At 42.8% G+C, this 24,514-nt stretch overlaps 1 protein-coding gene across 1 annotated transcript; it reads right to left on the bottom strand.

The window, feature by feature from the left end:
* Positions 1 to 849: 849 nt before the first annotated feature.
* On the bottom strand, positions 850 to 24,139 carry sertad2b (SERTA domain containing 2b). Its single transcript, XM_086122459.1, has 2 exons — positions 24,039 to 24,139; positions 850 to 6,761 (listed from the first exon to the last, which is right to left on the bottom strand). The coding sequence occupies exon 2, from the start codon at positions 6,755 to 6,757 to the stop codon at positions 5,552 to 5,554; it is 1,206 nt and encodes a 401-aa protein (XP_085978585.1). The 5' UTR covers positions 6,758 to 6,761; positions 24,039 to 24,139; the 3' UTR covers positions 850 to 5,551.
* Positions 24,140 to 24,514: the final 375 nt, after the last annotated feature.

Genomic DNA, 24,514 nt, shown 5'->3' with positions numbered 1-24,514 from the left:
GGGAGTTCTGATACTGATTGACTGATTCATGTAAATGCGATGTCTTCACACCAGTGTGTTGGCCAAACACCACTTGAGGCCACCTCAGAGAAAGATGTCCAAGAATACGCAGCATTTGTCTTTGTTTATCTGGTTTTCCCAAAGAAAGATAGAAGACAGGACAATAAACGAGCTTTCACAACAAAGGTTAAGGCACATTTACTCAACAAGCCACAATAAACCTTTGTAAGTGAGCAACATTTAAGGAGCACTTTTAGTGCAAACTCTTATTGTGGCACTGAATTGCTGCCACTTCCAGTACCTGACATAGCAACGTGACAACTACATTTTCCTGCCTGTATTACAGGTAGGAAAATGAAAAAAAATTGAATTCGTTCTCAAATAAAGTACACGAGGAATAAATTAAATTTAGAAAATATATACTGTAACTTCAATTTATTTTCTAATAAAAATGATTTCTTAAGGATTTTTATTGATTTTAGAGTCTTTTCCTGAAAATTAAGGACAATTAAGAACATAATTTTACAACCTTTTTTATGGATTTTGATGAACTTTAGGGACCTGTGGGAACCCTGTTATACAGTACTCTCATGTATACTGTATGTATGTAACTGCTTTCACCGAATGATGGTGGATGTACTGGTTTTAGTGGTTTACTGCGATGCAAATAGCACTGCTTTAGTTGCCACACAGTAGCCGTGTGAATGGGCTGGTGAAAGGTTGTCCGCCTCTCTGTGCGCATGATAGAAAATGGATGGATGAATTAAGGTGACAGGTGTGCACAGCTCAGGTGGGAATGTGCCTCAGTGGCTAGATTGATTCCAGTTTTTAAAAGAAATCCACAAGTCGTGTTCTTTTACAGTTTATTGTGTATGTGTGTGTGCACGCGCGTGTGTGTGTTTGTGTGTATGTATGTTTATATTCATATTTATAAAACTACAAAAGTAAGACTTTTAAATTCATAGTCAGCAGTCAGTTTATCTCATATATATATTTTTTTCTCTTACAGAGAGAGAGAGAGAGAGAGAGAGAGAGAGAAAGAGGGTTTTGTGTTCCATTGAATAGAACAAGGCACAACTCGAAGGTCTGTGAAAAATACAGCCTTTGGAGGAACTCAGCCTTGACTCCGGTCAGTCTATCCGAGGAAGTAGTGCTGTGTCACATGCTTGCACAGTGCTGAACAAATTCAGTAAGGAAAAGTGATCCGTGAAGTCCCAGGAGCTCATTTGTCATTCATCCTATGTACACAACTTTTGGCATTGAGGCATCTATGACAAGCTTTGGAATATTGATCTTGCAGGTGAGTTCTTGTTTTGTTTTGTTTAGTTTTTGTTTTTTTTGCGTATTGCTGCATAAACAGTTCAGTTGGAAAACAGTCAACAGAAGAGTATAAAAGACATACAAAAAAGAAACCAAAAAGACCCCTGTATACAAAAGTCCACGCTAATTCCACGCTCAGATACAATCCTATCTGGAGCGGAGTACATTCTGACTACACAATCTCATACTTATTTACAATCCAAAAGTTCACTTCAAATTAAAATAAATATATTTACACAGAGCAGGAAAAAAAAGAATAAATAACTTCATTGACAAGAGAAAAACACCACAAACAAACTTAAAACATAGGGACAGAAACCTGATGCAGTTGTGTAAAAAAATGAGAAGCGGCGCTGACGGTATTGCGAGGGGTCAAAGGCAGACTGGGAAAGTTACTTGAACACCTTTCACTTTTGGCTAGCGCAGTAAACTGAGCATATCGTGTCCTGCCAGCCACTACGACCCCACGGACACAATCGTAGGTATCGGCAGCTCCCTTGACAACCTTGACTTCTTTCCATCAACTGATACACTAAAGCGCAATGGGAAAGAAATCAAAACGGTACAAATATCAAAGTGGCATTTATCGATGCGTTTTATAGCAATACCCCAGCAAATAATTATTAGGTATACATTGCACAAGGGAAATTGCGTACAGTATTCGCCAATCGCTATATGTTGCTCTTCTTTAGGCAAACGAGCTGGGCCATGCCCTAAAAACATGGCAGTGACTTGGCTGCTTGCTGGGGGGACAACTACAGAAAAATAGTTCCTTGAGTCGCGAGCACCGACAAGACCAAGATGACAAATTGATGTATTGTGGATGTTGGGAGTGCAACCAATATCAGATGAGAGTAAGTATGAGCTTGAAAGAGAAGATATGGAAACTGGATTGCTTGTGTCCACAAAGAGGCTCTCTTGTGTGCCTTACCGCTTGTCAAGTATGAAATCAAACAAACCAAATCTCGGTAGCTGCCTATTTCCAAAAATGTGTCTGAGTTAAGGCAGTTTTGAATTTTGTGATGCTGCTTGGCTTGGTTACAACGAACACAGGTGCGATTGCTCCAACTGTGCGCTTCATTTGGTCAAGTGCGAACGCCCTTTATCCGCTCCCTGGTGTGCGCCAAAACAAACCGACCGGCCAGACTTGTAAGGTATTTTGAAAGGAAAATTGGGACTTCTGTCACATGAGACATCAGAAACGCAGTTGTGACTTTATGCATCTAATGCAGACTGGCCACCTTTTGGTCAGTTACGACTACCCCAATGTGAACGCTAAGCAAACTGGGAAAAATAGGAAAAAAAGTACAGATATGAACACAGCCAAAATGGCCAATTAAATGATTTTTTTTGTTTGTTTGCTACATACACATGATAAACAGGAAAATACCTTATTTCCTCACGTAGTTGTCAGGGATATTTATTTTCTCAACTGCAGGTGGGGACCAGGCGTCAATCTATATCCGACACTGTAAAAATGATTCTGGAGCGTGGTAAATATGAAAATCATGGAACATTTCCCTGATTATTTTAGGTAAAAAAGGAATTATAAAATAAAGATTAAACCTAGAAAAATGTAGTAAAATAGTCCTACACAAAAAAAAAACAATTATAGAATCTACTCAATTAATCTATATGAAATACATACATTGCGTAAAGTTTACCTCACATCTGGTTACAGTCTTATATTTACTGCAATATAATCACGCGACACGTCAGCCTATCCGCGCCGCATGGCTCAGTTGGTCACGTGGTTGACTCCCAACCCAAAGGTTGTGGGTTCAATCCTCAGCACTTGTGACCATGTCATTGTGCCCTTGAGCAAGAAACCGAGCCGCTGGTTTCTCTCGATACTATGTCATCAGTTGGGTGAATGAGAAGACTGCTTTCAATTTTGAGTAAAAGCCCATTCACCATTCATTCATTCATTTTCCGAACCGCTAAATCCTCACTAGGGTTCATTCACCATTTTACTCATTAATTAATTTTGAGTAATAATTATTCGTTCATAGTAGAATTATTACTACAGATCACCAATATTTTTAACTCAATTTTTTATGAGTAATTTTATTGCAGAATGTAATAAAGGTGAGGAAAACTTTACTCAATTTATTTCATAGCTTTTGAATTAAGGTACTCACACTCACACCTTGGGACAATTTAGAGTTTTCCATTAACCTGTCACGCATGTTTTTGGAATATGGGAGGAAACCGGAGTTCCTGGGGAAAGCCCACGCAGGCACGGGGAGAACATGCAAACTCCACTCAGGAAGGCTGAAGCCGGAATCGAGCGCTGCAACTGTGTACATTGAGGCCGACGCGCTAACCAGTCGACCACCGGGCCGCTCTTTATTCAAAATATATGATTAAAATTGACCCACTTTTAGTGGCTGTAAACTGTTACCTTGCGTCATTTATTGGGTAGATTCTATAGGTTGTTGTTTTTTTTCAGTGTACACTGCTTTTACTCATTAAGGTCATTGGGGGCAACGCCTTTCCCAGATGATTTTGGGGAAGCGATGGGGGGGCACCCTTGGACTAGATGTGAGCCAACTGCAGCACACTTTTATATGAATTGTATTGCATGAGGATTTTTTTCTGAGAGGGGAGGGGAAAGGAGGATCTATTCAGGGATCGGTTAAGAGTGAAGACCACTATTTAAGGAAATACACTACTTTAGAATCGGTGCACATTTTGGCTTAGTATGTGACACCGACATTGGCAAAGTTGTAATCATTTTAGTTTTTTTCTGTGTGAGACAAAACGCTTTCCGGCCACAACTATGCAACAACTGGAAGTATCAGTTTAAAAGTGATTACTGGGCAGATTTAGCCCTCCAGGAATTGTGTATGTTTATAAACATCCAGGGTGTTCGGGGTAAACCTCATGACAGTGCTGCACAATACAACGACGTGAGTAAAACCCTGAGATTTAGTAAATATGAGCTTCTATTCTGAACCATACGGTTTGTGCAAATGGGCTTTGTGTAATACTGTATGCCTTGCTGTAATTTGCCTGTCACTCAACTTACTAAATCGGCTGTAACAAAAAAACAAATAAACAAACAAACAAACAAAAGAAGGCATTGCTAGAAATACACTTACGCATTTGTCTTCGTACAATTTTAAGAAAATAATTGTGTCACCAAAGTGCCACGATGGCTTTGCCTGTGATATGTGATAGCTGATTTGTTTACAATTCTTGTGCATGTCTCTGTTTCAGCTGGACTTTAGACACTTCTCCACCTGACTGGAGCACAAGATTCCGCAACCGTTTCTAATGTAAACACAACAAAGTCTATCGACTCTGTATTGGATCAGAATTCTGCCCGGCATTAAAAAAAAAAAAAAAAAAAAAAAAGCCCATAGAAAATAGCATCTCACACCGCTATGCACCAGCAGGTTTGTAAAGCCAGACCTGAACTGAGATCAACATCGAATCACCCGCTCTGAAGAGTGTCAGAAATATTACCAAAAAATGATTAATGAGTGGCGGACTATTTCCTTCTGAGAGAAAGATGGGTTTTCAACATGAAGGTATCTGTCATAAAAGACAATGAAATTATTATTATTTGATCATGAGGACATTACTCACTAAGTGAACAGTAAATTTAATAAATTAAAAAATATGACAAAACAACAACTTAGAGGAAATGGAGAAAAAAACGAACAAGAATTGAATAAGTGGTCATGTTTTTTGGAAGGCACTCATCTCCTAAAAGACACACACATTCAGTGTGTGTGTGCGTGTGTGTGTGTGTGTGTGTGTGTGTGTGTGTGTGTGTGTGTGTGTGTGTGTGTTTCTCCATAAATTTCTGCACTGGTGAGGACCCTCTTAGGATTGTCTACAAAAAAATAAAAAATAAAAAAAAGCAACACGTTGAGGACTATGGCTAAGGTCAATGTTCCAGGTTAAAACTAGAGTTATGTTCATCTGAGCAAATGAATTCCTTGGAGGTCCTCACCAGCATCAAAATGTAAACTGATTTCTATCTTTGCTTCCCAATAATTTCATTTCTGTGTTTGGAAAGGTGAGGACAGTCCATGCACAGTGTAGAAGTAGTAGTAGTAATAGTACTAGTAGTAGTAGTAGTAAAATTAAAATTGCAAACTTTAAAACCACAAAATGAAAAACAAGCAGAAAAACAAATCCCAGATCTGTCGAAATATTCATTTCAGTCTCTTGTCTAGATTGCAGTGTCTTTTTGTAAAAGGTGGGGGGCGCCTGCTCGTCATGAACCAACCAACACTTCCATGATGTGATCAAGTTCTGTGAGATCAATTTTAAAAGGCTGATTGGCTGAAACCTGTGAGGTGGGGCTACTGTACGGAGCCGTGAGGGATTTAAGGAGGTCATCCGCAGTCACCACTGGGGACATTTTGGTGAGGCTGGTGCCTGCCGACACGCTAACCACCCCTGCCGTCACGCAGGGATCAAAATCGTACATGGACGTGTCAATGTCGGCGAAGAGGACGTCGTCCAGCGCCAGGTCGGTGAGGAACCCAGAGGGTGTGGAATGGGGGGAATGAGAGGGGTAAAGGTCAAGCGGAGCAACGGGGGCCACTGCGGGCAGGGCATCCATCGGTCGAAGCTCGGCACAGCAGCCTTCCGCTAAGGAGACACAAGCTGCTTCGGTTTTCGAGCCCGATGTTCTGCAGTCTTTTGCCGGGCCCAAGGATGCAGGGGACGAGGCCGTTAGGTGGGAGGCGTGGGTGAGTGTGGTGGGAGTGAGGGAGGTAGTTACTGTCATTAAATTGGCTGCTGCGGTCCTGTTTATGGCTGTAGAAGGACGTAAAGCCATGTCACTCACGTCACTGGACGAGGCAGGAGGCGGAGAGATGGCGGCGGACGTCTGACTTTGTAACGGGGGAGGTGAGAGAGGGGGAGTGGGCGGAGATGACGTGCAGAAGGAAGAATCCGCACTGTCGTCCTCCAGCAAAGACGCTGGCGTGAGGCAGACATCCAATGGAGGCGGACAGGCGGGGGGCACAGACGGGTGTGGCGAAGGTGGAGGAATGATCATAGGCATCAACAAAGCGGAAGGTGGCGACACCTGGGCCGTCACCGCTGCTGACAGAACTCCAAATGTGGGCGGGGCCTCACGGAAGCCCTCGTCCATTGGATCGTCGGGCGGCGGCGACGGCGGTAGAAGCAATGGCCGCAAGGAGCCTTCCTGCTTCAGTTCGTCCTGGATACGCCGCAACATGTTGTTGATGAGGACGCGACGCTCCAGGCTGGGCTCGTTCAGTGGCCGCTGGCTATACAGCTTCATTAGTGAGATGTTGAAGATGGTCTGCCTCTGAAGGGTGTAGGACACCTTGGACAGGCCCTCATGGCCCAGGCCGAATCCTCCTCCTGCCGCCGACGCCTCCAACGTTTTGCCTTCCAGCACCTCTTCATCCTCATCCAGTTTTCGCTTGGCACCTTTACTGAACATAAATCTGGAATGCAAAGAGAAAAAAAGGCAAATTATGGAAAGTTCACTTTTAAACTACTCTGCAAATATCAGGAGTGCCTGCCCAACTATCAAGAGTGAAATTCATCAACCAAATCCAATGGTACCCCAAAATTTATTTAATTATTTTTTTATAGACATACAAAGGAAGCACAAATGTCATTATTTAATGTATTATGTATCGCTAATAGAGGTGTGCATCTCTCCAATTAAAGATGATTCGATTATCTTGATGCATGGACAGTTCTGTGAAAAGGAAATTATTCACTTTGGTTTGATTCAGTACGATTACGACTCGATTCAATATCATACTGCTTAGATTTTTGTTGTCATTTTACAATGTGAATGAAGTTGACAGTAATGTAAATGTGGCGTTTTCTTCATATATTCAGACAGATAGATAGATAGATAGATAGATAGATAGATAGATAGATAGATAGATAGATAGATAGATAGATAGATAGATAGATAGATAGATAGATAGATAGATAGATAGATAGATAGATAGATAGATAGATAGATAGATAGATAGATAGATAGATAGATAGATAGATACAGATTTTTTGGTGGGGTTGGGCTGGAACAGATTAATGGCATTTCCATTCATTTCAATGGGGAAAGACGATTTGAGATATGAGCATTTTGAGTTAACAGTGTAGTCACAGAACTATTTCCACTCCCATGTCAAAGCACCACTGTACAGTGTTTCTTGAAGCTGTTTTAAAGCAGTGGGGTTAGTGCAACAGTAGTTTGATTAAAGCAAGCATTTAAACCAAAGAGCAGATAAAATGGGAGCCTTTTTGGTACAGACTGGGGGCCAACACACACACACACACACACACACGTTATGTAATAGCAGCGTTGCCTGCTGTAGTACAAGACCATAGGCCACATTTGAAGCCAAACCCCTTCCACCCTCCCACTATGTGAATACAGCACAGAGCCGCTCAGTGTGCAAGGCATACCGCCACAGACACAAGACAGAGACACAGTATATTAAAAAGTGCAACTATTCCAGCGGTTTGAAATACTTTTTGTGTCTGATTGGAGAAGAGCAGGAAAGAAATGAGACAAACAACACTGAAAAGGTGAATACAGGCATCACTGCAGTATGTTTGATTCTAATCCAGGCTGACAGGCTCATAGAGCCAGCCACTATACATACACAACACACGCACGCACGCACACACACTCACAGGAAGTGTGAGTTGCAAGCCCAGTCGCCATGACTGGTTGGTTGCCATGACAAACAAATTCAGCTGGGAATTCACCCAAAGAGATGACAAAGAACGAACGAAATGGTGGAGGGGGTGGCTTTGGGGTATGAAGGAAGAGGAGGAGGAAAAGAAGGTGGAGTCAAAGGTAGGAGCAGAATGAGCAACATTACACACGGCAAGTGTGTCCAGCAGGCAACATGAAATCATTTCGCCTTCAACCATGCTGGTTGGTGCATGCTGCTTAGGTCAACAACAAAGGGGTGATCAGATAACACGGGTGCAAGAAATGACTATGCTTTTCATAGAACTGAGGCTTCATTCATTAACACAAGTTCACCCAAAAACAGACAGCTCACCGAAATAATGACTCCACTTGAAAGTTATATTCTACTGTACTGGGTATATCAAGAAGTCAGAACACTCTGTTGAGACTTTAAGGACATTCGTAGCAGGGTACCACCAGAGAGGACTTAGGCCCTGTAAACGCCCTGCTGTGTGACAACTTTCTATTCAAGGCTTATTCAATAGCAGTGCTAGTTTCAGGGTGTATGCTTGTCTCAGGTGTAGATAAATAAGGGCACAGATATATTCACTCTTTGTACAATGCCAGCAGTTCTCGAACACAACAATAACTGTGTCAAATACTGGGGTTGGGATGCCCCTAATGTGACACCAAATTAACTGTTGTGGGTGCGTGCCGTATTCAATTGGCTCAAAACCTCCACCTACCTTACAAAACCTCGGTACGGAAAGCGTTTACAAAAGGATTCATTCTGACTGTGTTTTGCTTTTCCATTCGCTTTTGTAATACCTATTCAAGCCGACGTCACATACCACGTCACACGGGAAATGATTGCGCAGGATCTCGGTGTACCTCACAGGTCTTCAGCTCAGCAAAGTTGAGCGGCATGCTATGTCTTTGTTTTTATGGAGACCTTTAAAAACAACGCCTATTTCAAAAGGGGGTGAAGCATCAAATGAGGTGCCAATAGAAGAAGAACATAAGAGAAGAGCGCAGTTAGTCTACAGCATCACAATACGCAGAGTGACTTGTAGGGAGTGTGTTGCTTTTTTTTTGTGCTTTAATGCTTACATTATCGTGGTGAACTTGTTTTTATACTTTTAAGGAAAACAATGGATGGATGGCAGTTAAGAATGTAAAAATGTTCCATTGATAAAGAAATGCAATGGCCCATGAACATTTTAATTGAAAGGCTGACTGACGCATCCTACAGTGAAACTCCTCAACAACGAAATCATGTTTGCAGCAAGAAATCTTTCACAACAGGGGAATTTTCACTGTAGCAAATTTATCTCAGACATAAAAAAAGTTTGTGTGTACTTTTAATTTTTATTCCAATAGTGCATAAGTATGAGCATACACTTATTTGACACTTCATATAGCCAGCGTAGAAAGAAAAAAATGGAAAAAAAATTGTGAAATTTACGATCAGCATTTACTTTCACTTACATCGATTTCTTGCATAATGTCTTTTATTTTGCTTCCTTCATCCTTCCTCCATTTTGCTTCCTCCATTTTTTTTATCCTGGACTTAAATTATCCTCAGAAGAGGATAGTTCAAGCGTGTGTTTTTTTTCCCCCTCTCCCTACCCAGCGTTTTCCTTTCTGAATTCTGACTGTAATTTCCCCATTGCGGGACAAATAAAGGGATATCTTATCTCTTATCTTTCATTTTTATTACCTTTATCCTGTCTTCAAGCATTAAAGCTTTTCTTTTCTTAACTCCTTGGTATGCAAAGGTCCGTTTTGTCGCCATTTTAGCAATGCAACGTTCGTGCTGTGTCTGAAACAAATACTGTACTTCCTGTACTACTGCGCATGTGTAAACCAGTGTGGTGGTCGCTGTTGCCGTTTCCAAACGAAGCAGTAGAGGTCGCTGTGGCATGCTGAGGCTGGATTAGACTTTTGCGGAAGGCTTGTTTTCGTTGTAGTGAATCTCGTTGCGAGGCAAGAGCAGAAAAAAATATTTCGTATAACGGAACAGGGGGACTTTTCGTTGTAGGGAGAGCAGAAAAGTGGGAATGGCTTTCATTCATGAACATTTTTTCACACTCTGGAGTATTTTCGCCCATGTAGGTTTCATTGAAGGGGAGTTTCACTGAAGAATTTCTTTCGCATGTTTGCGCTTTGCGATGGTGTTGTTTAGAAAGATTAACTAATCTGACTTCTGTGGTGCCGGCATACGTACATTGCACAAAATGGGGTTGTCGTTCAGAAGAACATGAAAGAGTGAGCGGCAATAGTTTGAAAGCAGTTTGCCTGCGTGTGTGACAGAGTGGAAGCAGCTGCGCATGTGTGCCTGTCTGACTCATGTCAGGGTGCTTGGACTCAAACTCAACCACTTATGCACGCAGTGTACAGGGCTGACATACCAGAGGTGCCCCACCCCTTACATTCCACTTCAGTGTCCTCCTCTTCCCTTCCAGTCTGCCCCACCTCGACACTTTTCTGCTTTGCTTTTTCATTCTATTTCATCCCATGCCTTGTCATCATCTCACCACCTCACTTTTCCCCCCCCACAAATAAATTCATGCAATCTCAGTTTGAACGGACAGGTTACATGACTTTATGTAATGAAAAAGTGACAGACGTCACCATTCTGATCCTTGTTGGAGTCTTCAATTAACCTTTTTGGGTTAACATTTTTGGGTAATGTGGGAGGAAGTTGGAGTGCCTGGAGAAAACCCACACAAGCACTGGGAGACAATCTGAACTCCACACAGAAAAGCCAGAGCTGGATTTGAACCCGCAAACCCAGAACTGTGAAACAGGTGTGCTAATGACAAGGGCTGTCGCTATCAAATATCTTGGTATTCGGATATCGTGTTAAAAATTCAATCAGATAATCGAGTATTCGAGCAAAAATGTAAAAAAACAATAATGAACAATCAACTGGTCTGCATTTTTAGATATTCAACATTTTATACTTAAATTTAACCTGTGCAGAGGAGCACAACCTTTTAGATACATTTCTCTCCATAGATTTTGGTCTATGAGATGGAATGACGTCAGTACTACAGCAGTGATTACACTTTAGTAAGTCTGGTTTGTTCAAAAGTGATCAGTAGGAACTGCAACTGTGTCAGGTTGTCATCAAAGTGTGCAGAGATCATTTACCTCGATCGTAGCCAGCAGCTAGCACGAAACGCTGGCAACACACGCCATACACTACAGTATCAGCATAATTAAGTCATTTTTATAGCGCCCTTAATGACTAATTGAACATTATTTCTGACAACGTTGTGTCAGTAGCAACGGTTTGTTTTTCACGCCCCAAACACAGTCTGGAAAACGAGTCAAGTCAGCCATAACGCCACAACACACTGGTGGGAACAACTTCAAAATAAAGGCATTCCAAGGCATTGGTGTCCGGTGATAATTTCACGGTTTGAGCCCTGTGAGTCCCAGGGGTTCGCTGATCAGAAAAGTATGAATCCCATTCTGCATTTAGAGAGTCCCAAATTTCGAATTCTGAAATGGTCTACTTATTCAATTGCATATGATAATAACACAAACAACAACAATATACATTGATAATAGGTTTATTTCTTATAAACAAATGCTGCAAAATTTTAATAATTCAGGCATACAAGATTTGCTGAGAAATAGGTTCTTATTTCATCCCATGTTTCAGTCTTTGAGTTCAAAAATTCTCCTCTCTTTACTCTGCTTCCAATGATGCAAGGCTTTCTCAAAGTCAACTTATCATCGCAAAAAATGATCTAACTTTAGCTGCTTCCTCTGTGATATCTCTGCAATAAACTTTTGCAACACTTGTTTTAACGTAACACAAGTTGGCAATCGTCTGCTTCCCGCGAGGTGAAGGCCGATCTCGCCAATCTCGTCACGCGAGATCAAAACAACAATGGTGGCGATGGTCAAACTGCGATCGTTGCTGGAAAAAATGATTTACCTTTTTTTTTTTTGTTCTGACTGACAAATTTCCTTGCGTCCCAAAAACGCACATTATTTGGAACTGTGCGTCCCGCGGGAAAATTATGTGTCGAGGACGCGGGGCGCAGAGCTAACGGGATGGCTGGGTGTCCATATATTATTGGTCAGATTGGTGAGATGTACAGCATTAGACCGGGCAATATGATCTAAAAATATACTGTATCATGATATAAGTATTTCATATATTAGTCTTTTTTGTTTGTTTGTTTTTACTATTGAGAATAAGGATACGGAGAAAAAAGGCAGAATTTAGGGAATTTTATTTTAATATATAGCACTTAAGAAGTCAACTATGAAAAAGTCAAATAAACAGGTCAATATAAAGACGTATTTAATTAAAGACAGGAAACTCCTTGACTAGTATACCACGTCCCCATCCGGGGGTATTTAATCGAGTTAATATGCAAGAGTTGTGTTGGGACAACTAGTCATTTATTTGAACAAGATTATGCCATTGTCTCGTGCTGCGCGAGTATGCCGCTTCTTTGTTGGTTTAACTGCTTCTTCGTCGTGTTTAGAAGAAGCTGTACATTGCCCAGAGCGCGCATAATGCCATAGTTGAGGGTTTGCCTCTTGATTTTTTTTTTTTTTATATCAAACATTTTATCAATGGCATTGTCTGTAGATATCGATCGCGTGTCTATCGCGATACATATTGTGCTATCGCCTAGCCATAGTCCAACAGGAACAACTGTTGCTACAGTTAGCGTGACTTAATCCTGACAATGCCCACGTAAATAAGCAGGTATTTGAGGCAGAAAATATGCCTCAAGAATTCTTTTTACTCGAGGACCCGTTTCAACACAATCAGCTACTTTATGCATTATGTCTCCTCGAATTAATTATCCATCCATCCATTTTTTAATCCGTTTATCCTCACAAGGGTCGCGTGCGTGCTGGAGCCTATCCCAGCTGTCTTCGAGGAGTTGGTGGGGTGGCCAGCCAATCGCAGAGCACACAGACAAACAACCAGTCGCGCTCACTATCACACCGAGGGACAATTTAGAGAGTGTTCCATTAACCTGCGATGCATGCAGGCATGGAGAGAACATGCAAACTCCACGCAGGAAGGCAGGAGCCGGAATCGAAGCCTGCACCACGGCACTGTGAGGCTGACGTGCTAACCCATTCCCATTCAGTTCATCCGCGAACTGCCATCTACAGTTTCATAACGGCCCTCTGAAGGAAACCAGAACTCCGATGTGACCTGCAACAAAAATGAGCTTGACAGCCCTGGCCTATACACACAAATATCTTCCAATGTCCTGATGTCAACCCGATCGCAGGCTTTGAACTGAAAGTTTTATCAAAACAATCAAATATTTTCACGTCTTAAGAACTGAACAGAGATCCTGAAAGAAGAAAGTGGCCATTTTGATATGAATGTATAAAAATATGTCCAAAGTCATGACAGGGAATGAGTTTTTAGACAAACATACTTTAGTACGTGCAGTCGCAATGAGTGTGTTAGAATGTTTTGTGCAGTAGCGCAGAGCGAGTGGATGGACTGCAGCGATATTATGATCCTGAAACCAGATACCCTGGTTTCCATGCCTGTGCTACACATCCACTCCTCCCCCTCGCATATACAGTGCTATTTCAGGTTCTGGGGGTCTGGATGCACAAAGTAAAGAGACTAACTCACACAAGACACCGCTGAAGATGAATGTAGCACAACACAGTGCGTGTGTAGTCGAACAAATTCAGCGGCACATTCGGTCAGGACTTTGCTCAAATTGCCCGGCTTTGCACTCTGACATGCAGCTCAACAAATGAAGACGACAGTGTGTGTGCGCGTGCGTGTGTGTGTGTGTGTCTGTGTGTGTGTGCGCGCATGCCAACAAGACACACAAAGTGGTCGCCATAAACACATTCCAAACAAAACCAGAGGATGAGCAACTTGAGATTGTCTCCTGAAGAGACCCACCCCACCCATGTTTTGAATATAAAATTGTGTAGAGCGCTGCCTAGGGGGGAGCGATAGATATCGTCCTCGATATTAACGTCAAAGATGTTTTCACGATTTTTATTATCGATAATTAATACAGTCTCCAAAGCCGTACAAAAATGAAGGGGTCCACTAATTGGCTGCAAATTAAGAGGAAGTGGTGCAATCCCCATTCAGCAAACCTGCATGTGCCCACGGCAAAGTAAGAGGAATTGATTGATAAGTCCTCATTCTGCAAGGGCTTGACAAGACTGATTTCGGTCAAAAAAAGAAATTGTAAGATGCACCGTGAAAAACAATTCGCCGATGTTTATGATTTACCACGAACTATGTGAAGGATTACGTGATTTTGCGACTCCACTACCGCTACAGAAACACGCCCATGAAACCCTCATATTAGTTTTTTTTTTCATTCTGACTGCTGTAGTAGCTGCAAATGGTCGACATTTACATACTGCACATCAAAATTTGCTGATGTCTCTCATGTGCAAATGGTCGACATTTACATACTGCACATCAAAATTTGCTGATGTCTCTCATGAAGGAGAAACTAGATTAAATAAATTGCCAGAGATATTCTCCAAAATCAATTAAAAGCCCCTTGAACCAACAAGATTTTGATTCTCTCCTCTTTCATCGATAACCATTTCAAATAACAAAGCATATGTAGGAACAGTTGTTCGAATTGCATTACTGTCGATGTTTTATGTTTTTCTGTTCTATCATATTTGTTATTTTATGTTGAATGTTCTGTAAAGCACTTTGTCACAGCTGCAGCTGTTATGAAAGCGCTATATAAAAAAGATGCAGTATATTGAATTGTTTTTATAACCTGCGCATAATTTGAAATTCTTTATTGTTAAATATTGCCATAAAAATGGTTGTATGTTTTGCAGAAGATGTATCGAAAAAGGTAAAATACAAACAAGAGTTGTTCAGAAACGATGTCTTCTCATAACTGTTGTGTGAGGCAAGTGCAGATTTACAGTATTTGGGGGGATAACATCGTCAAGTGGTCGTGATCGAGTTTTTGAAAAAATATCGAGCTATTTGGTTTTAGCCCATAGTGCCCACCCCTAGTGCTGCTTTGACTTACGAGTTTAAGTCGTTCCATGACCACACTTCACAGTCAACGCCCTTGTGCCTCAAGTCATCTTTCCCCATTGACATGAATGGAAATGCCACTAAACTGGTCCATCCTTCTCAAAAATGCATGTTTTATCATAATTGTAATGTGTTATGTGCGTTGATAATAAAAACAGTACTTTATATGCTTAAATCATTGCATGTCTGTTTCCAGTGTGTGGCCACCAGGGGGCATTACAATCCAGGCATATGAATACGCACAAAGAAGACGATCACAATTGCTCAGTAAGCTGAGGTAATATGAGTCATCTTTTTTGGAAAGCGTGAAGAATACATGCCTGTGAGTATTGCTATATTGTCTGTCTATATGTGCTGCTGCACTGTTTGTTCAAACATCTGTCTCCTAAAGAGTATCTCTCCAAACACCCCAACATCGATGGATTTTGTCAAGCTGTCAATGGCATTTTGAATTGTGTTAGTATTTAGCTAGAAGACCTCGCAAAGCAGTTTTCTGGTTGTTTGAAATACAGGCTTAGTCCTCTATATTTGACATTGTGTGTGCGCACATGTTTGTTTCTGTCTCACGTCATGATATCATTCACATGACAGAGGTTAGCTGCGTATCAGACCGCAAGTTCACAACATTACAGCGTCCTGCATAATGACAGGCTTCGTTACAAAGGACAACAGTTTCTACTTGACATCCTGCAGAGCATATTCACGTGGAGACAGTGGACAGGCCTGTGATGCTCATGTGAGTGAATATAAAATTGATTACGTTACGACAGAATTTGTATTTGTTTTGTCCTTATGATGATTTCAATGGAAAATGCTTGTTTACCGGTACTTTAAAGTCAAACGAACACAAATGTGTCCTTTAACTTTCAGAGGATGGATTTAAAAAAAGACAGCATGGTGGATTAGTGGTGAGCACATCCACGTCTTGGTTCTGGGGTTGAGGGTTTGAATCCGGGTTCCAACCTTCCTTTGTGGAGTTTGTATGTGCCCACTGTGCTTGTGTGAGATTTTTGACAACTGTCCTCAGTTGTCAATGTGAGTGTGAATGGTCGTTTATTGATCGGCCCCTGTGATTGGCTGCTGACCAGTCAAGGGTGCATCGCGCCTTTGGCTTTGGGCGTGAAGCGCCGATGTGTAGCCTCGAGCACGTTAAAAACAACAGTGATACGTTGGCGGGAGTTTGGTTGGAAAAATATCATGAGATTTTTTATAACCCCAGAGATGACCGGGAAATACAAACAAGGGCAGAGTGAGTGCTGGCGGTTATGTGGACAGGACAGGTCTGTAGATCATGCACACATATTTTGGAAATGTCGAATGCTGAAAGGTTATTGGGAAGAGGTTTGGAGAGAATTGAAGAAGATACTCGGTTATGAAATACCAAAGACCGGCTCAGTGATGTATCTGGGCGATATAAATCAAGGAAATGTACTGACGAGTGACGAGTACTTGGTAAAAGTGTTGCTGGGTGCCAGCAAGAAAGCCATAACAAGAACATGGTTTAAAACTGACCCGCCGACAAAGAACCTATGGCTGGAAATAGTGGGAGAAATATTTGAGTTGGAAAGATTCACATACATATTAAGGGTCCAAGTAGGGAAGTTTAAAACGAGATGGGACAAATGGGAGGAGTACAAAAACAAATGAAAGAGGGAATGACACCACAAATTGGGAAAGGTCACTATAGATTACGGATATAAATCCAATAAAAGGGACACTTGTCACTGTTGATCACAATATTCTGCTATTTTTATTTGTAGGTGTGTTGTTGTTTTTTTTCCCCCTTCCAAATATGTTTGTACGTCATTTGTTGTTTCCTATGTTAAAGGGCCGTCACAGCCATGTATGGACGTTGTTGTGGAAACTAAATACGGGTGGAAATGTATGACGTCCTCTGTATTCATATGTTCAGATTTGTATGGTCCTGTGTGGTTGAAATAATAAAGATACTAGTTACAAAAAAAAAAAAACAACAGTGATAAATAAGTGGTAAAGAATATCGATTGATGAATGGATTTCAATATACTGTCCTTTTGATGACTGACAGCAACAAGGATTGGAGGCAAATTTTAAATATATCTAATTTTATTCCCCTTTTCAAAAGGAAAACTTTACAATGACTCGAGAAAGTGCTTCAGTGTCTGATTAAAGCAGAACATGCATGACGCATCATGAGTACTGTAATGTTAACACTGAACAATGAAAAGCGCTTTCTGGAATGACATCCATTCGCAATAATAGCAGCCACTGAAGTGTTTCTTTCCTTAAATTATTATCATTAGGTGTATGAAGAGAAAAGACAGAGGAGTAAGTAAATTTAGGTCAGCAGACGTGTCTGCATGCTGTGGAGCACTCCTCTCTTCCTTGCTAGCCTCTGGTGGGAGAAAACACATTTTGACACTTCCAGCGACAGCCCCAGGAACTACTGAAATCTACAACCTCAATCTGTCTTGTCAATGGCTGCCCCACTACTGCAGTTGACCTACCATACTATTCAAGTATACATGTCTTAACATGTCAGTACACCTGTTTTACTACTGCAGTATACCTGCTACACATCTGTCTCATTACAGCAGTTTATTTTCCTCTTATTACAAGTCAAGTCATCAGTATTTATAGAGCACTTTCAAACAGCCATCGCTGCATACAAAGTGCTGTACATGGAGCAATTTAACATGCACAATAAACAGTAAGACAAATCGGTAATAAAGGCGGTAGAAAGCACCAAACAGTAAAACCAAGAACAAATCTAAGTCATGCTGAGTCGAATGCCAAAGAATACAAGTGAGTTTTGAGGAGGGTTTTGAAGATGGGCAGCGAGGAGGCTTGCCGAATGTTCAGTGGGAGGTCATTCCAGAGGGAGGGACCAGCAACAGAAAAGGCTCGATCCCCTCTGAGCCTCAGTTTAGTTCTTGGTACTTCTAATAAAGTCTGGTCCACAGACCTGAGGCGCCGGGCAGGTGTGTAGGGGCGGATGAGCTCAGAGAGGTAAGGTGGCGCGAGATTATTCAGAGATTTGAAAACAAATAAGAGGATCTTGAAAATAACTCTAAAATGAATGGGGAGCCAGTGAAGGGATGCCAGAGTAGGAGTTATGTGCTCCCTCTTACGAGTACCAGTCAAGAGGCGAGCAGCGGCATTCTGGACCAGCTGAAGGCGCTTAATGGAGGACTGGCTAACTCCAAAGTAAAGGGCATTTCAGTAATCGAGCCGGGATGTGACAAAGGCATGAATTACTGTCTCAAAGTGTTCATGTGAGAGGAGAGGTTTTATTTTGGCCAGCTGTCTAAGGTGAAAGAAGCTGGATTTAACAACGGCACCAATTTGCCGATCAAGTTTGAAATCACTGTCCAGTTTAAGGCCCAAGTTTGAGACTGTTGACTTAAGATAAGGAGACAGGGGGCCCAAGTCTACAGGATGGAATGTACAAGGGCCACTAGGACCAAACAATATCACCTCTGTCTTCTTTTCATTGAATCTCAAGAAATTTTGTGCCATCCAGGTTTTGATTTCTTCCAGACAGGATAGGAGTGGCCTTAATGAGAAGGCGTCTTTCTTGCTCAGTGGGACATAGATCTGGCAGTCATCTGCATAGCAGTGGAAGGGAATACCATGTTTCCTTAAGATGGAACCCAATGGGAGCAGATACAGCGAGAACAGCAGAGGCCCCAGAATTGAGCCCTGTGGAACACCACATGACAGGGGAGCAGTGCGTGACTCAGAGCAGCCAAGGCTGACACAGAAGGTTCTGTCAGCTAAATAGGACCTAAACCACTCAAGAGCACTGCCGCCAATGCCCACCAAGTGCTGCAAACGAGTCAGCAGAATACTGTGATCCACGGTATCAAATGCTGCAGTTAAGTCCAATAAAACTAGACACACGTGGTCTCCAGAGTCATTTGCCAGGAGGATGTCATTAGAAACGCGTAACAGGGCTGACTCCGTGCTATGCATCGTCTTGAAACCTGACTGGAAGACCTCCAAGATGTTATGTTCATCCAAGAAAAATTTCAACTGCATGTGCACCACTTTTTCCAGAATTTTGGAAATGAAAGGCAGTTTGTAAATGGGCCTGAAACTTGACAGCACATCTGGATCAAGACCAGGTTTCTTGATCAAGGGTTGGACCACAGCATGTTTAAACTGTTGGGGAACTACACCAGAAGAGAGGCTGCTGTTGATGATATCCAAGACTGATGCGCCAACACTCGGGAGAACCTCCTGAAAGAAGTGCGGGGGAAGAGAGTCGCAAGGGGAGCCAGATGGCTTCGTCTGGCGAACTACATCCTCCAAAAGCGCCAAGGACACAGTTTCAAAAGAATTTAGCACAGCTGAACATGGAACATGGACAGAGGGGTCAGATGCAGTATTTGAGACCGGAGTCCTAGCTGTAGAGACCTTATCAATGAAAAACTGAAGGAATCTGTTGCACATCTCGGGTGAAGAATCCGAGCAAGTAGGCAGAGGGGGTTTGAGTACAGAATCTATCGTTTTAAATAGTGCGCGTGGGTTGTGACGGTTAGCTTGAATAAGGTCCGACAGATATTCTCTTTTGGCCTCTTTTACTGTGAGCTGGTAGTTACGCCAGCAGTCTTTCCAAATTTGATAAGAGACATGCAATTTGTCATTTTTCCACTTGCGTTCGGCTTTGCGACACCCCTGCCTAGCTGCGCGGGTAATGTCGTTAAACCATGGCTCGGGTTTAGGTTTTGGGAGCACAGTTTTTGAAGGAGCCACCAAATCCAGGATGGCACGGCATGATGAGTTGAACCAAGAGGTGAGTTCCTCTGTGTTCGACGAGGGTACGCAAAGGTTATTAAAGGCATCAGAGAAACGACTAGCAGTGCGAGGGTTAAAAATTCGGCGTTTAAAACTAGGAGCGGCAGATTTCACAGCAGCATGCGATAAGACTACGTCAAATAAAACTGCCATGTGATCAGAAATTCCATTTTCAAGGACTTCCAGATTTGACACCGGTAGACCATAAGCAAGGACAAGGTCTAAAATATGACCTTGTTCATGTGTCGGGCTGCTCACATACTGCATGAAATTAAAAGAGTCGATAAGTCTTAAGAAGTCCTTTGCTAGCATTTTTTCCGGACAGCACACATGGATATTAAAATCCCCCATTAGGAGGATATGATCATATCTCAGCCTGATTTCCGCAAGAAAGGTTGAAAAGTCATTTAAAAAGTCTTTAGGGGTGTTCACACGGCACACATTTGCTCCGGCGCTGCACCGATGTATTTTGTTGCGATATATTTTGCACCGCAGCAAATTGTGTGGAGCGTTCACACGTACAAAGCCGCTGAGCGTGTCTGCAACGGCACAGCGTCGGTGCAGCCCCACTTGCGTTCACACGGCAGTTTCTGCAGCGGAGCAAAACGACAGAAAACAAATGAGCTGTCGTGTTGGTTCTTTTTAAAACGCATACACAACTCAAGCGACTACTGGACAGGCACGTCCTTCTCCTTTTCGGTCTCCGTGCCTTCTGCTCGAGAGTGACTGCCCCCGAAAACGTAAATCAACAATGACTTCAATGACACTCAGAAAAGCAAACACATCATGCGCCAAACAGAAAATCAAGAGAGGAAATCACAAAATAAATTATATGGCGGGCGGGGGGTTGTGAACACACAACAAAGGAACAAACTACACTAACAACTCCGAGACAGTCTCCTACAAAAGGAAAGATGTTACCAGCCAAGTCTTGTGTCATTATTAAACAAACACATGACGGAAGTCCGACAGAGCACGAAAGCAACACATTTTCGCCGTACGTAAACTCTTCACAAGCATTTGCTCTGGAGCAAATTTAACCCAGTTGCGTTCACACGTGCAAATTTACATCGGTGCTGCTTCGCAAACGAGCATTTGCTCCGGAGCAAATTTTTAAACCACCTCCCTGAGGTGGATCAAATTTGGTCCGGTGTAAGCCTTTTTCCGGGGCTACGCCGGAGCTAATTTGCACGTGTGAACGCTCTACTGGGGCAGCCCCGGTGTAGCACCGGACCAAATCTTGCCGTGTGAACACCCCTTTTGTTGTATTTAGGAGGACGGTAAATGACAGCACAGAGCACTGGGAAAACACGACCGACTTCAAAGAAGGTTGCTTCAAAGCTGGTGGCTGATGTGGTGAATGTGCACCGTTTACATTTGAAATTGTTCTTAAAGATGCTCACCGTTCCTCCACCACGGCCTGATGTCCTCGGGGTATCGAGGAAACCACAGTCAGGTGGCAACAATTCAAGCAAAGAGTTGTACTCACCAGTACCTGCCCAAGTCTCCGTCAGACACAGGAAATCCAAGTCATTGGAAAGGAAATACTCCCTCAGAATATGAGTCTTGTTCGTCAGCGACCGGGCATTTAACAACGCGATCCTTGTGGGAGTAGCAACGGGAGGGATTGCCTCTTCCGATCGCCGAGCCCGGGGGAATTCCCTCAAAAGCTTTCGCTGGATTCCTCCCCGAGAAAGGCGTGGAGGGTAGAAATGCTGTGGCGCGATGGGAGAGCCAACGACTGTTAGCAAGCACGAGGCGACGGGGTCGAGGGCACACCACGCCGGAGCGATCGAAGTGTGTCTCAGATCCCGTTTTAGCTTCACGAGCTGACCGCTACGTTTGCCGCCGCGGCGGCGACGGCGGCGGCGCTTCTGTGAAGGGGGCGAGCGAACGCGGAAGAGATTACCTGGCAGGTTAGCCAAGAACGGAGGTAGCGTCTTTTCACCACCGTCTTGCCAAAACGCGGCCGAATCTCCGACGTGTTGTTGAATCAATAACAACGATCGGCGATCATAAACCAACCGAGACGCTGTTAGGGAGGTAACAAGCATTGCGAAAAGTAAAACCCGAAATGGCAGGAGCGTCGCCGAACACACTGGCGCACAAGCGGCCATCTTACAGAATGACTCTCACGACTATGGCATCCCTGCCTTAATGATGTAATGTACCTGCAGTATATTCACCTCCTAAGTCCAATATATCTCACCTGCTATTGTAGTGCAGCTGGCTTAATACGAAAGTATGCCAGCATTATTACTGCAGTGTACTCGCCAGCAGCTGCAGTATACTCTCCTTGCCTCACTACAGCAGTACACCTACCGTACTTTTCCAGACATGATGTACAGCTAACGACCAGATATCCCCGTTTAAAACATCTCTTATAGAGGTTCGGCTACCAACAATGGCCCTTATTGTCACACTGTCACACTTTATTCAGCCAGGACACCCATTACACATTCGAAAAATCTCACTGGACAAAAGTGTCACAAACATTATGACCGTTGAAATAATGTTCATCTCGCTTCAATTTACTCATACCTTGACGTACTTACTGTGAGGTCTGTGCCTGTTGAACAGTACAGCAAGTTGATATACTCGCATGAAGACAGGATTTAGATCTGTTGCATGAGTGGCAACAAGTAGATACAAAAATAAATTTTATGTTGTGCCATATATTGGAAGAACATTTCATTGATCTGTGTGTCATTATATGTCGCTGGCATAGGTAGACGAATAAATACATTTATAACTAATGAATACAATCATGAATGAATACATTTACAAGCAAATTAACAAGCATTACTGGAGAATTTCCCGGAGCACCTCTGATGATCTTTATGATCCTTTGCGGAACACTAATGTGCAAAAGCACCCTGGTTGGGAATAACCGCATCAAAGCTTTGGTGTTGGAAACTAACATGTCACTTGCCGAGATCCATCCATTATCAACACCGCTAATCCTGAAAAGGGTGGTGGGGTGTTCCTGGAGCCTACCCCATCTGACTTTGGGCAGAAGGCCGACTCCCACCTGAACTGGTCGGCAGTCAGTCGCAAGAGGGCACAAATAGGGACAGACAACCATCCGCACCCACATTCACACCGCCACCGAGTAGGAACCGACCCCACGCTGTCCGCACACAAGTCAGGCAAGTGTACCACTACACCATCACTGACTACTTGTCCATATGTTTCTTCCAAAAGTAAAGAAAGAAGCTTTTAGCGATGTATTCTAGTCTTTCTTAATGTTCACAATTTTCCAAAATTCTTCCTTGTTTTAGAGGAGTATGACACCATCAACAAATGAGGAAATGTTGGTTGTCCACCGCCCCCCAAAAAATATTATCTACAGAAAGAAGTAATTTTTGCCCCTCCATAAATGATTAAACTGTTTAAATGTCAACAAGATTCAAGCTTTGAACTTCACCGTTAAACTGCATGCTATAAAATGAAACTTGTCACTGCTCTGACCAAAACAGAAACGTACTTCGCATAAGTATAACATGCAAGTAAAGCTGTCCCATGCCATGCACTTTCTTATGGAACATGAGCTGCTTGAAGACATGTACTTCGACGACTTTCCTGCAGCACTTCCAATTGTTTAAGATGCCACCAGACAAACACCTCTGCAGCTCCAGACAGACCTAACACCTCTGACACGACCTATATGACGCTTGAGAATCAGCCAGTGAGTCTGAAGAGGAACTGCAGTCATTCTAACAGGCTGCTGTGTTGTGGTGCATGTTCCAAAACACTACCCCCTCTCCAAGACTGAGACAGTCCCACTGAATCGGCTTCAAACACTACACGCTTCGGCAGCAATACTGGCAAACAATACTAGAACGAGCATTAAAAGGGTGCACTTGTAAAATGATGTGATCGTTAACATATCGCTGGAGCCAAAACGCAAACAGTACGGTAACTGGAAAAGTTAAAATCCACTTTCCTCGACTGGGATAAACTGCAAAGCGGCGGAGGTTCCCTCGACTGTCTTGGCTGTTAAAGAATATTGGTGGACAATTTAAGTATAGTTTGGGTCTTGTCTTAAGACCTTTATTACGAGAACTTGCTTTTCTCTAAGGTCCCATCGGTCACAGCTCTAACAAACACGACCGCATTCCCGTGTCTATAATTCGTACAAATTATGTACTGTGTTAACCCGGCGGTGTTCTCTGTACAGTTACGGTTACCTTGACGTGTATGTTCGAGATCAACTTGAAGTGAGATTAAGTGTCTTACCAGATTCAGGTCCACTGGAGTTTGGAAGAGAAACATTGGTATATTTAAACAGTCCACTCGACAGGGGGAAACACAAAGCGTCCGCGCTGCTGGAGACTCTGTCACACAATGGCGCTGATCGCAGGGAGAAACTGCCTCGCTCGTAGGAACGCTGCTACCTTCGCGGACTGTCGGAAAAACTTCGAAAAGCGGCTACCCACTGACAGATTCGTGACGTTTTACGCCTGAGTGGAAATGGGGGCAAAGAACGTATGAGGCCAGCCTGGCACACGTGAAATGTACAATTATACACAATAAACACTCACCTGTGTCAACAACAAACGATATACGATATATACAGAAAAGAAGTCCGTTACCATGACTTAAGCACACACCTTTTTACTTTGTTTAGTATACTTTGTCGCGAAGTGATGTGTTTGAGGGCATTATAATTAATAATAGAACACTTGCCATTTGTTCAACCTCATTAACCGTCA

This window comes from Hippocampus guttulatus, chromosome 10 (genome assembly GCF_054856545.1).
Source record: "Hippocampus guttulatus isolate MCC_2025c chromosome 10, RoL_Hgut_1.0, whole genome shotgun sequence".
In the NCBI taxonomy this organism is placed as follows: domain Eukaryota; kingdom Metazoa; phylum Chordata; class Actinopteri; order Syngnathiformes; family Syngnathidae; genus Hippocampus; species Hippocampus guttulatus.
Note: the sequence above shows the minus strand (reverse complement) of the source record. Positions and strands in the feature narration are given on the sequence as shown.